Here is an 18,080-nt window from a genome sequence, read left to right on the forward strand (position 1 = left end):
TTTTTCTTCTCTGATTGCTGTGGCTAAAACTTCCAAAACTATGTTGAATAATAGTGGTGAGAGTGGGCAACCTTGTGTTGTTCCTCATCTTACTGGAAATGGTTTCACTTTTTCACCACTGGGGACGATGTTGGCTATGGGTTTGTCATATATGGTCTTTATTATGTTGAGGAAAGTTCCCTCTATGTAGAACTACATTTTGAGCTAAGCAATTTATTGTGAGCCTTCTCCCATGTCATTAAGTATTTTTCAAAAACAGATTTTAATTGCTTCTGCAGTTCATTTAACCATTTCCCATTATTAGCTGTATAAATTAAGTTTTCCACTCTTTTAAATTACGTTTATGATCTATTTATGTATATCTCTATGTATCTATATCTGAAAAGTTTTCCTCAGCAAAACTTACATTCAATTTACATTCCCTCCAATAAGTGAGATGTAGTTCATTGCTGCCAGATCTGCACTTACTATATCTTTTGGGTTTCTTTTTTTTTTTGCAATTTAGTATGTAAAAAATAGTATCTCATTTTGTAAATTTGTACTACATCCTTACAATTTCTTTTGTTAATTAAAGTATAGTTGAGTTAATATATTAGTTTCAGGTGTACAACATAGTAAGTCAGTGTTTTAATAGATGATACTCCATTTAAAGTTACTATAAAACATTGGCTATATTCCTTGTGCTGTACAAGATATCCTTGTATCTTACTTATTTTACACATAGTAGTTTGTACCTCTTAACCCCATACCCCCATTTTGCCCCTCCCCCACCCCTCTGCCCACTGGCAACCACTAGTTTGTTCTCTGTATGAGTCTGTTTCTGTTTTGTTATATTCATTTGTTTTATTTTTTTAGATTTCTTTTTGCACTTTAGTACGTAAAAAAATATCTCATTTTGTAAATTTGTACTACATCTTTTACAATTTGAGGTACAATTTTTCATAGGATTAATGGTCATTTATGTCTCTTTCTGGTGACTACCTTATTAATGACTTACTCAGACAAGTGTTTTCCTTATCTCATTTTTCTTTAAAATTGGCTCTGGTATTTTTACAGTGTTTGTGATCACTTCCATTGATTTTTGTGCTTCCCCATATGTTTTTAAAGTTTTATTAAAAATTTCTCCAAAATTTATGATTAAAATGTTTTTGACTTTTTAATCTATGTGGTAGCTTGTTTTGGTGTAACATTTGACACAAGGTTCTAACTTCATTTTTTTCAGTTAGTTAATAATTCATCTTCTCAATAATATTTATAAATAATTTTCCCTCCATCACTGTTTTATCAATGGAAATACACTGTCCCATTCATCTGCATACAGTTTCTTTTATACTTAACCCACTCTCCTAATTGCTATACCTTTGTACTCTTATGTCCTTACATTTATAGTTTTATTAAGTCACATATTCTTCAAAGTAAATTTTGGAACTATTTCAGGTATTACAAACAACAACATAAAGGGGCAAAAAGATTAAACAGTTATAGGTTGTTTGGTATTATAGTAGAGGAAATAGTTTAAATAGTACAACATATACTGGGAAATGTTTAAATAAAGATTTCTTTGAAGAACTTCTTCTAAAATTACTTTTTTAGGAAATAATATTTAATTCCCAAAAAAGAACTCTTGATATAACGAAGTTAAATTTTTAACTTTTTTTCTTAATTTAATTCTCAAAATGTGGACATATTATCTCAGCTCTTAATACAATGAATGAATACACTTTAATGTCTTACAAAATAAAATGTGATTAGATATACAACACAGGCTTTTCAGAACTAGCAGGGAAAGTATTCTAAAATCTCATACAAATTATTTCTTTAATTTCCCATATTAGTATTTTATTTCCTGATATAAGACTATTAAAATACAGTGAATAGAACTCAAAACTTAATTACAATATTACATCAAAAGGGGTTTAAATTAAAACTAATTTTATAACTACATTAATTTTACCACTTTCTTTTTGGAAATGTGAGATGAGCTCTAAATCAGCAAGCAAAGGGGAGGAATAATACCAGAACTTCTATAATAATCAAAATCCATGTTTCTGAAAATACACACTAAGCAGGAAAGAATATACTTCTTAAGTAGACCGTATCATTGTTTTCAAAGATGGAATTTTTATCTTATGGAGAGAAGGCACAAATGCATAAAATATTACACTTTTAAATTCTTAATCTTCATTTTTTCAGCTGGTAAACTATTACACTTGTCACGATTATTTTAATTCTAGTATTATATTAAGGTTATACCAATGTGATTGCTTGATAGATGAGATCTGTACTGTATTGTTTAAGACATTTAAATAGTCACAGACCTGTAACTCCCCGAGTCTCTGCTCCATGATCTCATATTCAGTGACAGTAACCTGAGGTACAGAGAGTTTGGTTTCTGACTGCTGGATCCACATGAGGATGGTACTCATGGTCTCCTGATAGCGCATGGGTGGCAAAGTGTCCAAAACTTTATCGAAAGGGAAAAAAAGAGAATCATTTAACCATTTAAAACTTTGTCATTTGTTTTCCTAAGCTGCCAGCAAACTCAATCATACTAATAATTACAAATATTAACAAAGTGTGAAAATGTGAATATACAGATTAGAATATGATTATGTTGTTGAAGATAAGTTCCTATTACATGCCTGATATTTTGACAGAAACTATGCATATATTACATCGAATCCTCCTATCAGCCTTGCAAGATTTGCATTGTTTAATTCATGTTTTTTAAGGTGAGGAAATGGAGCAACAGAGAGGCTGAGTAACTTGCCCAAGGTAACACAGATGGTAGTTGGAGAAACCAAGTAGAGTTCATGTATATTTGACTTTGAAGACTACTCTCTTTCTGTATTATCATTTGCCTTTGGGGAAAATAGTATCATTATCTACAGCAGGTGATATTTTATATTACATCAGTTCATGCTGTATTTTACTAAAAGAAACACAATTTGTGTGCGTTTAGTGTCAGAAACTCTAATAATGATCACGTACATTATCATTCTTAATTCTCACAATAAACCTGTGAGATAGACATTTTTATTCCATTTACATTTGAGGAAACAGAGGCTATAAAAGAAGGCCAACTAATCTGTTCATAGTCAAACATCTAGTAAGTGTCACAGCCAGGATTTTAAACCAAGATCATCTTGTTTCAAAGTCAAAGCCACCAACAGACAATGTACTTTCTCTAACATACACACACACACACACACACACACACACACACACACACACACACACACACACCCCACACACACATATATGTATATGTACATACATATATTCATTCCAACTATATATAAAATTAGGGAATGAAATTTATATATATATGGGAAAGTACAATGTGTGTGTATATATAGCTATATACAAGTTTTTAATCTAAAATGTATATATACTATTTATTACTATACATTATTTTCTATTTTATACACGCCCACACAGATTATGTGACTTAAGTAGCTATACTGACCATGTTCAAGGTTGAGAATTTTGGCAGAAAACTGGAAACCATAAAAATGATCTTAAGTGTTTTAAGAAGAATAAAAAAGAAATTGTAGAACTGAAACATGCAATAAGTGAAAAAGTGATAACACAATGAATAGGTTTAAATTCAGATTAGACAAAGCTAAACAGAGAATTAGTAAACCTGAAGGTAGGCGAGAAACATATACATGTATGTGTGTGTGTGTATGTATGTGTATTTATATATATGTATACATGCATATACATATATATCTGGAATGAAGCATGAAGAGACAAACAGATGGAAAATAAAGATGAGAGAATAAGAGACATAGAAAAAAACAGTAAAATGAACATAAATGTATCCCAGAATCACAGAGAGACATGGGACAGAAGCCACATTTGAAGAGATAATGGCTGAGAATTTCCCTAAACAGATAAAATCACACTGCAAAATACTAGCTCAAATCACTATATCCAATTGCATTATTTAAACCACATTATTTTTATCAGCTAGCCTATGAGTTTCACTTCTATATACCAATTCCTTCTGAACTAAATGAGAAGAATATAGGAAAGTACTTTGCACGTTTGTTAAGTGGGGTTTTCAAATGGAAAATATATTTCTAGAAAGTGTGTTAGAAAGGGATACTGAGAATTTTACTCAATGTGCTTATATTTATTTGGCAGTTCATGCCCAAATATATTTTAAGAGGCCTTCTTTAACCTGAGCACTTCTGATTTCATACTGGAGGATCTCAAAAGATCTCTGTGGTACTTTAAACCTCACTGCTTTCTTTCATATAAATAATGTGTTTCTCTGCTAACTACATACATTTGAATGCTAGGTAATTATTAATAAAAACAAAGAGGGATCTCATGAATAGTACTGAAGTAAAGCAGTATTTAGTTATGATGAAGCAAAGAGATGGAAGGAGACAGGTCTATAGGTAGAGACAAGGAGGTATGTTGGATAGATTATAAAATGTACCAAGTTTAGTTTAACTGAACTTGAACATATACATTCTGGAAAACAGTGCTTGTTTTCCTTGTGGCAGTGGCTGGGACACATAAACATTTATTAGAAGCTTGTCAGAGGTGATATGAATCAGTCCAATTTTATCCAGATGATGAATATATGTCAGGAGAGAAAGGTAAGTATAGAAAGAGTTGATGAAGATATTAGGGTTACTTTTTATTAGAAAAAGATCAACAGGTTTTTCATTAACATCTATCAGAATTGCTTCTCCATTCTGTTTGTACAGAAGGAGGCTGTGTAGCATGACAATTAGCAAGTCTGATTATGCAGTTCAGTAAACCTGTCTTTTGGAATTGGCTCTCCACTCACTAGCTTTGGCAAATTACTTAACATTTTAGCATCTTAGACCTCATTTATAAAAATGGGGATGTAGATACTTTGGGGAGAATTAATTGAAGTCATTTATTATTCCTTCATTCAGCCAATAATTATTCAGTGCTCTGAGCACCAGGGAAGCAAGAAGTAAAAATTAAAATAGCAAAGCCTTGGCTTTCATTATGCTTAAAATCTAATTGGTGAGTCAGAAAATTAACAAACAAATCAAGAGACTATAATGACTAATAGAAATAAATGGCAGTGAAGAAAAATAAAGTTATGGCGGTGGGGGGGGGAGATCCTTCCAGATAACGCAATAAAAAAAATTTAAGATTGAGAATTAGATATAAAAATGTTGGAGCAACGAGGATTTACACAAGGGATGGTGGGCAATCAATAGATTAGCAATGGAAGATACTACCATCTCCAAGCTTAGAGGGACAAAGGGAAGAGGTGTGAGATGGTGTTACAAGAAACCAATAATTGGAACCACCCAGCAGGAGCTGAATTCACAGGGGGATTCCCTTTGGGGATGCAGGGTCCCTGAGGTATGCTGTTTCCAGAGAGGGCTAGAAAGTTGGAGGATTCATTCTCAGCTACTGATGGAGAGGCACCCTGTAACACTGAGAGGGGAAGAGAATATTCTATCTTCTCTCCTCTTCTCACCTTAAGTATCCTCCAAGTGCCTCCCACTGGCTGAACCAAGCAGGTAGACAGTTTAAAAAAAGGATCCTAGGAAGTGTAGTTTTCATAGGAAGAGCAGGGAATGGCACTGAGAAGAGACAAACAGAAGATCTGCCTGGAGATGATGGTGCGAGTGCGTACAGAGGGGAGGGAACGGAATTTGAGAGGGGCAACAAAGTACATCAGTGGTTTTACCAATATTCCATTTCTTAAGTTTAGTAGCTCAGTATGCAGATTTCTATTTTTTTCATTATTTAAAAAAATGTCTATATGTTACAGAAACTCTTTGAATACAATAAAATTATTAAATAAAATAAAAAGGATAGAAAGGGACCAGACAGTGAATAAAAAAGCCCTCTCCTTGGAAGTATCACTTGACAAGAGACTTAAAAGCACTGAAGGAGGGAGCCATATGAATACAGAGAAGAAAGGTTTTCCAGGTGGGTAATAACAAGTTTAACAGTCCAAAGACATGAGTATTTCTAGTAAGGTAGGAGCACAGCAAGGAGGCAAGTGTAGCAAGAACAAAGTGAGCAAGGTGAAGTGTGGTGCGACATTAGGGCAGGGGAAACTACGACCATGAAGGCCTTTGTAGATCTTAATAAGATGCTACATTTTATTCTAAATTTGTCTCTATATTTGCTGATTACTGCATCCATTGTTGGGTACATATTTGCTATTATTATTAGCTAGAAGGGAGATGCAATACAACAGGAAAGTGAAGGAGACGTACTCAAGACTAAGTAGAAATTTTAAGAGTTTAATACAAAGTTTTATCTATGTTAATAAAAGGAGAACACTTCCTTGCTAGGGAGAGAACAAAAGCTGAATAGAGGCACTCATGTTCTTTCATTTGTGGGGAGAGGTAGGTTCCTTTGAACTAATTTTACTTTCTAGAGAACCAGATGCATAGCCAAACCTAAGACATTGCTCTGAAATGATTTACAAACACACACACATACACACACACATGTCCACACATGAAGACATACAATGCATGCATATGAATATCCTAACACACACAGAGTGAATTTAAAAAGTTAGTGTCCACTTCATCCTGCAAAGAGAATCATGATCAGACCAAACTTTAAATAATATAATAGATAAAGATCAAGGGAAATGGTAACAAAAAGGATGAAAGTGTTTTATTTGTTTAACTTCAGGTTTATTTAAATACTGTTGTTTCAGTACTGGTTAATACTTAATGGTCATTTAAAAATACATATACAAGGCATAGTTTATTATATTGCACAGCATATTTAACCATGTATTTGGAAGAGTGTTTAGACTGTGCTGAGGATAATCTTGGCATTTGTAGCATCCTGGGGAAAGACTGTACTTGTAGTTGTAATTGTACCTACATTAAATGAGAGGAAACAAAGATTTTCTGACTTGTCAGCTTATCACCAAAGTGGTAAGGTAGCATGAGCACTGTACAAGTATAATACAGTTACTTAACTCGTAAGTATATGTTATAATATTATAGATGGTCCAAAACTCAGTCAGCATCCACCTATGGAATAGATCAAAGGAGGGAGGGAGGAAAGGAGATAGACAGATAGACAGACTGACAGAAATAAAATGCCATACATTCAAAGAATCCATTGTTTTTCAGCACAGGCCAGCATAAAACAAAAATCTCTCAAATCCAGAAAGAAGATGACCACTGAAACATTCTATATTATTAAATAATAAATTTGATTGATCTTTCTTCTATTAACCAATACAATTCTAGCTAGATCTTAAGAAATAATCACAACTTGATACATTATTTTTCTTTGTGTTAAACAAAATGTCAACAAAGTATGCATTAATTTGCATTATTCAATGAATAACTTACATTATGTAAAGTCTCATGTTCTCTTCAAAACCCTGATAAAGTATTGAAGAATCCAGACCACCATTGCATGTGGGCACTATTTACCATATTGTATAGATGCAACATCTTATTCTGTATTCTGATTCGGGATGTTTGGGCACATTTTTTTCCTTGAAATCTGGATCCTAAGTAAACTCTCTGGGTGTTTCACAGGTGGATTGCTTTGGGGAGGAGCTAGAACTGAAACAGGACCTAGCAAGTCCATAGTTTCTGAACTAGCTATCTCACTACCCATGTGTGGGTTCATCAATCACGAAATACATCTGAAGAGCTGTGGGAATAGTTACCCAATGGGCTCTAATCTCACCCTCAAGTCCACTTCATTTCTAAGGGAGGCCCTGACTGTCTTCTCCCTTCTTTAGCTTCCTTCTGGTCTCTCAGTTTAATGAGAAGGGAAATATTTCAGTTTCTGAACTGTTGATATTTTTCTGTATAACTGCTTCGGATCAGTATTCGGACGCAAGACGTAAAGTTCTCTCGTTGAGAGCTAAACCAAACTTCCACTCTATTCTGAGAAGACAGAACAACTTGTGAAAAGATCAAATGCCTTTGTTAGTATCTCACAGGTAAGTTATTTAGCTCAAGCAAAAACCCACACAAGGGAAGATCCTTCCTAGTCTCTCCACGTGTACTTTTGCTTCCTTTCAATCTATCCTCACTGCTCAGTTTCTGAAAATGCAAAACTGATTTATGATGTTATATCACAGCATAAAACCCATCAGTATTGTTTCATTTTTCTCATGTTAGTGTCTAGAACCCTCACCGTGGCTCATAAAAGGCCCTTCTAGACTGTTTGCCTCTCTAGGCTCACCTTGCATCACTCTCTCCTCTCTGTGCTCCAGGGACACAGGACTTCTCAGATTCTTAGCTAGCCAGCACCTACTACCCTTAATCTCACTAATTCCTGTTCATCTTTCAGCTTCTGTGTCCTCCCTGAGGACTAAGAAAGATAATTTATAAGACTGTTGTTTGTAGACTAAAAATTACTATGAATATAGAATACATTTAACTTTTAATATTATTTTCTCATATCATCTTTGCCAAATACCAACCACCAATTCCTCACACCAGTTTTCACCATTTAAAGTACACTTAAGATGTCAAGATTTTGTTTCATTGTGAGAACACTAGTAAAGAAGAAAAGGAAAGAGGGAATGAAAGTCAAGATGGATTCCCAAGATGGTAGCTCTTACTTGCTGAATACTTAATATGTTCAAAGCACCATGTAGTAATACAAGAAATGAGATTTACTCCCCGGTGTAAGTTTGGGGGAAAACATACATATGGAAAATTCCTTGAAAATAATTATTAATTAACAAACTGAACTGCAATATGACTTGATGTGGTGAACTTTTATTCACCATTTTTATATATGTACATAATACATATATATAAATACATATTACATAAAATTATATATAATTTATACATATAATACACAATATATGCAATGTATAAATTATATATACACAATTTATATATAATATTTAATACATATAATGCATATAAATTATATATACAAATATAAATTGAATAATTTATAATTCATATATATAATCCATATTTAATTAATGATTATTAATGAATCAAAATAAGTTTTCCAAAAGAGTGAATCAAAGTGTTAGAGATATTTGGTTAATATAGTGGAAAGGAGAACATTTATTTAGACATAAATGAAATGAAAATATTTGGCACTTTTATAAACAATCATCATATATATGCAAGATAAAGAGAAGACATGCTAATATAGATGGGTATACTGATAGCTATATGAACAGAGGTTATATATTAATATATATTTATATTATGGTGTCATAATCAAATCTGTTATCATCACACATCAACATTCTGAACACCTTTAAAAGAAACAGAAAAAAATGTTAAACCTTAATATAATGAATAAGTCTATGTAAATTAAAAAATTTTCAGTGAATAAGCTCCTCTGACAACCAGTTACAGTATAACCATTAACATGTACTTGACATTAAGGGAGGTTTATGGATTTTATGATAAGAAAAATGCATTATTCTTAAATAGGTCAACGTTTGAAAATTTAGGACATTTACAATCTTCTCCCCAATTGATTTTACAGAGGCCCAGCAACAAGTACACTGAAATCCACAAGAGGGAGCTGACGTTACTGTAAAGTTGTATTACCTGATTCCCTATCAGGAAAATAAACCCCTCAGTAAAAATGACTTTGAAGTAAAAGAAAGGGAAAAAAATGCATTTATCTTTCATTACATGACCTCACCAGGAAATAAAAAGGAAAAAAAATAGGAAAGTGAGGAAAGCCCGTGTATTACCCTATGCTGATTCTAGCAATGCTATTATGTGGTAAATTTTTTGCACATTTGCAAAGGAAAGCAGTTAAAAATGTGTGTTCCAACAACTTAAAGTTTCAGTAGAAAACAAATATATGTTCTTGTGATTCTCATGACAACTTTGAGGATGACTTTTAAAAAAAAATATTTTTATCTTAATGCCTTAAAAATCTAGTTTTACTCTATAATCCTTTGTGTGTACATATATATACATATGTATATATGTGTATGGTGAACCAAAGACCCATTCGCTAATGCTTAAAAATGTTCATAAACCTGCTTGTCAAAGGAATTTTTGTCTGATGAGTAGGGATATTTGGACTGTGTATTAATATCATAAGAGCAAACTGGTGAGAGACAAAATTGACATCCTGAAAAATTTGCTCGTCATATGGTAGGCATTTGCATAATTGCTCCACTCATATGTTGTATTTTACCAGTAAATGAGAAAAAGAAGATATTGTATATTTATAGTGATCCAAGAGTAAAATGCAGCCCAAAGAATAATTTGTCCTTGGCTGAGTTTCAGTTGCCACATGTATGCTACAGCTATAATAATCTTCATATAAATTGATAGAAGTATTAGCAAGATGCCTAGCTAGATATCCTTGCACATGAAGCAAACTGGATTTGATGAAAACCTACTAACAGGGCTTCCACTGCTCTTTTATTTCCTTCAATGTTCCAAACATTTGACTGTAAAATTTTCAACCCACCAAGGAGAAGTTACGCCTATACACAACATATACTTTATTTGTTCTTCATAGTCATGACATTATTATGGAGGGAGCAAGAAATGGAAATCTAACAGATCTGTTTTCCGAAAACAACATTCCATTAGTTGTTACTACAGGTTGTAGAGAGTATGGTTTCTTTGATGGAAATCATTCTTTCATGTTAGTACTTTCTCTTTTCACGATAAATAACTATTTTGGAAAACATCAAGTTAGTCATTTTAAGTATTTTTACTTACTTGTCTGTAGCTCTTTCTCTCTGGCCTGCATATCAGCAAAGACTTGGTTAAAATGATTTGTAAAGGCCACAAAGTCTGCATCCAGGAACATTGGCCCTTGTCCTTTCTCTTTCAGGGCTATGCTTTGAATTTTTAATCGCTCAATTTGAGGCTGAAGAACTGACAGCCGGTTGACTTCATCCTGTACCATAATTTAGAGTATTAAAATAAATAACGTTTTTACTTTGCATACATTACATTTTTGCAAAGAAAAGTATTAAAAGGCAGTGATGCAAACTTAGCTTAATGCCCTTATCAAAATATTGGTAAGAAACATCCATGATGGTTGAAGCAAGCCTCCAGCACAGGTGATCAATTTAAGAATACCTTGACTCTTCATTCAATAGATATCATCATATACAATGATTTTTAAATTTCAAAATGACATCATTTAGAACATTAATGGGCATAAATATATACAGCTGAAAAGTACTATGAATGACCTTATATCTTCTTCATAAATCAAACATGGATGTTTCTCTACCCCGCTCATGTCAAAATTGTGCACCTTTACTTCAAATTCTAAGCTCATTCAATGAGCAATTTTCTTTAAATTCACTTGTGTAGAATATAAATTGTATATATAGCTACATATGTCTGCATATATACATACTACATTAAATTACAAATGTTTATATATTAATTTTATATAGATTACATATACATGTAATCTATGTAATATTTATGTATATACACTCACATATTTGTGTCTATAATTATCTAAGTTTTGTACAGTCTTATCACTTCTCCTGACTGAATAGGCAATTACCATCATTTTAATTAGGGAGACTGTTTGCTCTGCTTTACTCTTGTTGTCCTGGCATAATTGTTAACAGCACCCCCTTTCACTCTCAAGGCTACTCTGATTTAGTTGATAAAAATCACAAGGACACTCTGCCGTGCTGTCCAATGTAGTAGTCTCTCATCACATGTAGCTACTGAGCACCTAAAAAGTGCTTAGTCCAAATTTAGATGTGCTGTCATTGGAAAACATACACTGAATTTTGAAGACTTAGTATGAAAATACAAACTCATAGTTTAAAATAATGATTAAATCTTGAAATGATATTTTTGATATATCAGGTTAAATAAAATGCATTATTGAAATTCATTTATTTACCTCTTTTTCCTATTTAAATGTCATTTCTAGAACATTTAAAATTACACATGACTTGAATTTGTGGCCTGCATTCAATTTCTTTGGAACGGTGCTGTTCTTGGTGTAAATGTTTTCATACTCTTTTGTTTCCAGTGAAGTTGCAATTCATATGTTTCTAATAAATACATAATTTGAACTCAAACAGAAATTTCAAAATGCTCTTTTTTAAAGTATTATTACCATGGTTGTTCACTTAAAAGTCATAACTATGCTACCTCTAGAAAAAAGTACTTCAGGATCATTTATTGTTCAAAATGTAAAAAGCAGGAGAATTAAAATGTAAAAATTGGATCACAAGACAATTAGAAGGAAAGGAAAATTGATAGAATTATAATAATTATGAACTAAATAAAAATCTGAGCTTCCTGGAAATTAATGTAAAAAGTAAAAAAAAAAAAAAAACTGTTATTTTTGGATCCATGCATACTCTTTTAGAGAGAGTAACTTTTGTCTTGGGACTGAATGAGATAAATTTATCACATGGATCCTTTCATAGTAGCAATACTACCTAATGGACAATCTATTTTTAGAAGATATAAAGATAACTTTCAGAGGAATTTTGGTATGTGATTATAACAGTATGAGTTGATTCAGGTAGGTTAACCTCTAACAATCAAATTCTTTTGGTAGGTGAAAATTAAAGACATTTAGATAAATAAGGAAGTGACCCCCATCTCTCCCATTCAAATATAAAGCCTCTCTATCAAGTGCTAGAAGGTAGGAGCATATTCATAGAAGAAGAGTAAGACAAGAGATAAAGGGTAACACTCTGTGGTTTGGATTATAGAATTACAGACACGCACTTTGTACACTAGACTTGCAAATGGTACCAATGACATCTGCCATGAAACATTTAAGAACCCGATTTACATCTGGCCAGATGTAGGGCCATCATTCTTCCTTCTTAGGGGGCTATATAATGAGTCTACAGTATAGTAAAGTATGTTCTGCAAAACAAAGGGGACTTTGAAACTAATAAAACATTTGGGCAAATGTTCAGCAGGGACCTTAAAGTTCTAAGAGTAAATCATAGGAAATATCATTTTGACCTCAAATATTTAACATTTAAAAGATGTTAACAATTACTCGTTATTTCCATAAAAGGGCCTTAGTGTGGTTGGTCCTCTAGAGTAAGGCATGTTCTCTCAGTCTGTTTATCCTTCAAAATGTTTATCTACTAGAAAAACTTGTATTTTTTTCCTCAGGAAAGGGTCCATGGATTTCTTCCAATTCTTAAAGGGCTCCCTAATCCTCAACATATTAAGAACCAGTTCTGGCAAACATTAGATTTTGAGCTAAATCTGCACCCTAATTTTAGAAACATCTCCAAATAACAGAATGCGCTGACAAACAGGATGGAGTAATTTATCTACCTATTACTAATCACAACCAAGTAATCACAATTTCAACTGTTGTGTGAATGACATGGGGCTTATCCTGCTAAGTATTTTGCCTAAGGTGATTCATCAAAGTAACAGAAACCAATGGGGCAGAAAGAAACAGTAAGGGGTGATGAAGAGGCATAGACTTCCATCATCAGAATTTGGAACTTTGTGGCTGAATGCAGAAAAAAGAAATGATTTCACTTAGGATGACTTCTCTAACCTTGAGAGAATATTTAAGATATGTAACCTCAGTGATCTCCATTTGCTCCTCAGATGAACACCAAGGGCCTAGCATGCCCTTAGAGTCCTTGCGTTGTCTCCTATATGCTTGTCTTTTTGCCTCCATCTTTCATCTTACGCCCCACCCTTCTATGCCCAGCATTCACATTGGCCTTATTTCAGTTATTTGGTCATTATTGCTCCCTCCCACCATGTTCCTTCTGCCTGAAGCCTCCTTCCCTGCTGTTCTCTTACTTTCAACTCAAATGTACCTGCCTCAAGGAAGTTGCCCTTGGTGGCTCTGTCAAGGTCAGGTTTTCCCTGTTAGACACTCTCCCAGAACTCTGTACCTCTGTTTAAAGCATTTGTCCCGGTGGTAATTTAACATCTGTTTATTTAATCATTTACTTAATCTCTCTCTCTCACCTACTCTAGGTAAATGCTATGAGGGCAGGGTCAATGAATGCTCACTCTAATATTCCCTAAACTTAAGTGTCTGCCACCCCAGTGGGTCCTAAAGGTAGAAGCATCACCCTAGCAGGACTGGAAGGCAGGGCATCAAGCCAAAGAAGATTATTCTCAAACCTTAAATCCAGTGGAATTTGCCTTGTTAAATTTTGGACTTGATTAGGATCCCTTCTTTCTTCCCTATTTTTTCTCATTTTGGAATGTGAATGCCTATCCTATGCCTGTCCCACCATCATATATTGGAAGCACATAAGTGATCTGGTTTCACTGGTTTATAGCAGGAAAGAAGTTCTATTTCAGAATGAATGATATCTTGAGTCTCATCCCTATCTGATTTAAATTATGAAGAGACTTTGGACTTTAGGCTTTAGGGTTGATGCTAGAATGAGTTATGACTTTTGGACTTTGGGGGCTCATGGCATGTAACAAGGACATAAATGGGGGGCAGGGTGAGAATCTGTGTACCAAATCATGTCCCCCAAAATTTATGTGTTGGAGCTCTAACCCACAATGTGACTATATTTGGTGATAGGGCTTTTAGATAGTAATTAAGGTTAAATCAGTTCTTAAGTGCAGGGTCTTTATCTGATAGGACTGGTGGCCTTACAAGAAAAAGAGAAAGATTTTTTTTTCCCCTCCATGCACATGTGCCAAGGAAAGGCCAGGTGAGGACGTGGTGAGAAGGCAGCTGTCTGCAAGACAGAAAGAGAGTTCTCACCAGAAGCTGAAACCTGCCAGACCTTCATCTTGGACTTTCAGCCTCCAGAACTGTGAGAAAATAAATTTCTTTTGTTTAAGCCACCCAGTCTATGGTATTTGTTATGGCAGCCCAAACCAGCTAATACACTTAGTATCATTCTCGGCCACATTAGAGACACTGAATATGTATTTTATGGATGAATGCATTTTGTAGATGTTATTAATATCTATATCTGAATCTCAAGAAACAGGTTAAGGTACTGTCAACAGATTTTTTATCACAAGAAATAATACAGATGGAGTATTCCTCTAATTCACAGGGAAAAAAAGTCATGGATTCTATTCTTTAATAGCAAAATGTATCTAGAATTACAGGGAACAGAAATTACCTATACTTGCATATTTGCCTAATAAACTAAATGCCTTGCTGTACGATATTCTTTATCCAAAAATATATTTCCTGAGTTTATTTACTTCCTAGTAAAGCTGTAGGTCCAATATTTGAAGAAGAATCATCAAATCCTTCAACTGATTTTCCCTTCAAAATAGCTTTGAATTTCCCCTCACTTTCTGGATTCAATACCACCTCCAAACCAACCCTGTTGCCTCTCCATCTCCAGTCTTCCATTATTTAAACCACTGTTTTCAAAGTATGCAGATTAACCCCCATTCATTGCTTTTAAAATTAAGCCCAGTCATCTCAGTTTACCATTAAGGTTCATCCTGGAAACCTTTTCATCTATCCTCTAATCAATTTCCCACTTCCCATGAAAAGTGTAACTATGCGTAGTAACAGTTTGTAGTAACTATGCAAAAAGTTCAAGCTGTTTATATTGATATATCTTGTTTATTTACATGTGCAGAATACTCATTTAGTGTCTTTCTCAGGCCCTTTTGTGTGTGCTGTGTCTTGTTTGCCCCTCCAGATATACTGCCCACCCTTCTCCTGTGACCCAGGAGAATGACATTTATAGATTAAAGCTTCTTGTCGTCTGCCTTCTGATTAAGTTTAGTTGATGGGGGCCCCTGTTCAGATTCTGGAGGCAGGGAGGAGAGCAAAGTAGGGTGTTTATTTTTCTGGCCCCACTCCTGTGTTGGTACTTGGACTGGCTCTTAAAGCTGCCTTTACAATGAGCATCTGACTCTCCTTCTGGGTTTCTGTAACTTCTCGCTCCCTGATCCTTCTTAAGTATAGTAACAGCACTGATGCTGGGTTACTGTACTATCCCTTGAGGTTCCTCTATACTCCAAGTACATATAAAAAATATTTTTGTAAAGGAACCTTCCTCGAAGTATCCTAATTTAATGGACTGTCAGTTTTAAAGATTTTCCTCATATATCCAATTATACTGTACATCAGCTGCTTCTGTTTGTGTGGATTCCACATTTTGAACATATGACTGTGTTTTGCTCTGAAATTCACCTGAGCTGCCATAAGAATTGGACAGTGCCAAATTACTGTCCATTTTCCATAGGATACGTGTGCTTCCTATACTCCAACACTGCCTCACCATTTTGAAAACTGACAAAATCAATTAACTATGTGTAACTAAGTTTTTGGGGATTCGGGCATCCATATGTTACCTATTTAAACTCATTTTCTTCGCTTATATTTTGATCTTTACTGTGTTTAATTAAACCCTTAAGAGGGAAATTTCATCATTAAATAATTTGCTATTCTTCTGGAAATTTCCAAGAAATTTCTATTGATCATGCTCCAAATAGGAGGAAACAGTCTTACCTTACAATTTTTCAACTGGCTTTTAATTGCTGTTGGCTCTGATGTGGTAGTGGGTTGGGTTTTCAACCAGTTTTCTGCAGTAGTTGTTATCTGATCCAATTGTTGTAGCTGATTATAGAAAGTGATGATGTTGTTCTGATACTCCAGCCAGTTAAGTCTCTCATTTAGCAACTGGCAGAACTCGATCCACCGGCTGTTCAGTTGTTCTGAGGCTTGTTTGATACTGTCAGCATTAACACCCTCTAGAAAGACATATTTAATAAATATATCCACTGAAGCCACAGACTGAAAGACATTATCTGAAAACCAACATTGACTCAAGTTCCAAACTATCATCATCTGAATAATTTCAAACAAATCATTTATTTACTGATAAAGAAGTTAAAATACCACAATTTCTGATTATTGACTGTAAATTACTAGAATTGCATCTTATCAAAGAATATGAATATAGCAAAGTACTAAATAAGGATACATAAGATGTAGAAGAGTAGAAAATATTTAAATTTAAAAAAATGGTCAAAGCTCTGATGGTGGGGATGGAAGATTACAGACAAATAACTTTTTGGATACTTCCAAATAAATGTTAAGTATCATGTATATTATTAAACTATACTTCTAAAAAGTAACACATTTTTGTTTTTTAAAACACCTTTGAATTAGTTGAAATGTTATTATTTGGATTTTTTAAAAAAGGAAAAAAGTGAGTATGTATAAAAAATCAATAATTCTCTGTTTATGCTACAGAAAGCCAGAAATAAGCAGACTGCCCATGAGTCCAAAGAAAGGAAACAAGCATTAGGAAAAATAATCTTTCTAATTAGAAAAAAGGTTTTCAAATTATTTACATGTCATTTACAAATGTGGAAGTTGATCTGAAAGTTTTAAAATCATCGATAGAAATATTAAAGCAGAAAAAATCTACCGAGGGCAAAATGGAAACATAAGCATATCATTATCAACTTCAGCCTTCTGGAAAATCTAGTATGTTTTAGGGAATATGCTATGTCTTTTAACATATACCATCTTATTTAAATTTTGTCAAAATGTGATATATGACTAATGCCAATCCAATGCAAGTACAGCAATATCGCATTATTAACTCTCTAAAGTTCATAATATGTAATGTTCTTACACACACACACAGTTTACATAGTAAATTCTTTAATAAATTACACTATATAAATATATTAAATATGATATGCATGTTAAAACATAGCTATGATAGCACTAACTTTCTAATATTTCTGAAACAATGAATATTCAAATGTTTCCTATTCCTACATATACTCGCAGATCTCAAAAGGGATCATAAGCTCACTGTAAGATTCTTCCTCTAAGTTAAAGTATTTTAGGGGTAAAATGATTTAGTGAAGACCAAGTTGTCTAGGAGAATCTTCTTTTATGAATGTCCATTTTACACAACTTTCTGGTAATGTGATTTAGTTAACTGACAAGTTATTACGTTATTAAGAAGTGAAGACCATCTCTAGCAAATGTGAGGCCTGTGGTTCTGCTAACTTGTACATGCCTCCCACTTCACTCTTTTTAAAGAATAAAAAGACATGGATTTGAAGTCAACAATTTTATTCTCCTTTACTTTCCTCTGCTCAGATACCTAATTTTCATTTTGTTGTAATTCTGTCATGCTGCCAAACCACATCTCTCAATCCATTTGAAACACAACTCTAACT

General features: G+C 33.6%; 1 protein-coding gene across 1 annotated transcript in view; it reads right to left on the minus strand.

The window, feature by feature from the left end:
- Positions 1 to 18,080, minus strand: part of DMD (dystrophin) — a 2,251,544-nt gene that overhangs the window by 1,393,060 nt on the left and 840,404 nt on the right. The window contains exons 20-22 of the mRNA XM_049704774.1: positions 16,387 to 16,628; positions 10,677 to 10,857; positions 2,319 to 2,464 (exon numbers count right to left, since the gene is read on the minus strand). Of these exons, the coding sequence (XP_049560731.1) occupies positions 2,319 to 2,464; positions 10,677 to 10,857; positions 16,387 to 16,628 (569 nt within the window). The remainder of the gene's footprint in view (positions 1 to 2,318; positions 2,465 to 10,676; positions 10,858 to 16,386; positions 16,629 to 18,080) is intronic.

The sequence above is a fragment of the Orcinus orca genome, chromosome X (genome assembly GCF_937001465.1).
Source record: "Orcinus orca chromosome X, mOrcOrc1.1, whole genome shotgun sequence".
Taxonomy (NCBI): Eukaryota; Metazoa; Chordata; class Mammalia; order Artiodactyla; family Delphinidae; genus Orcinus; species Orcinus orca.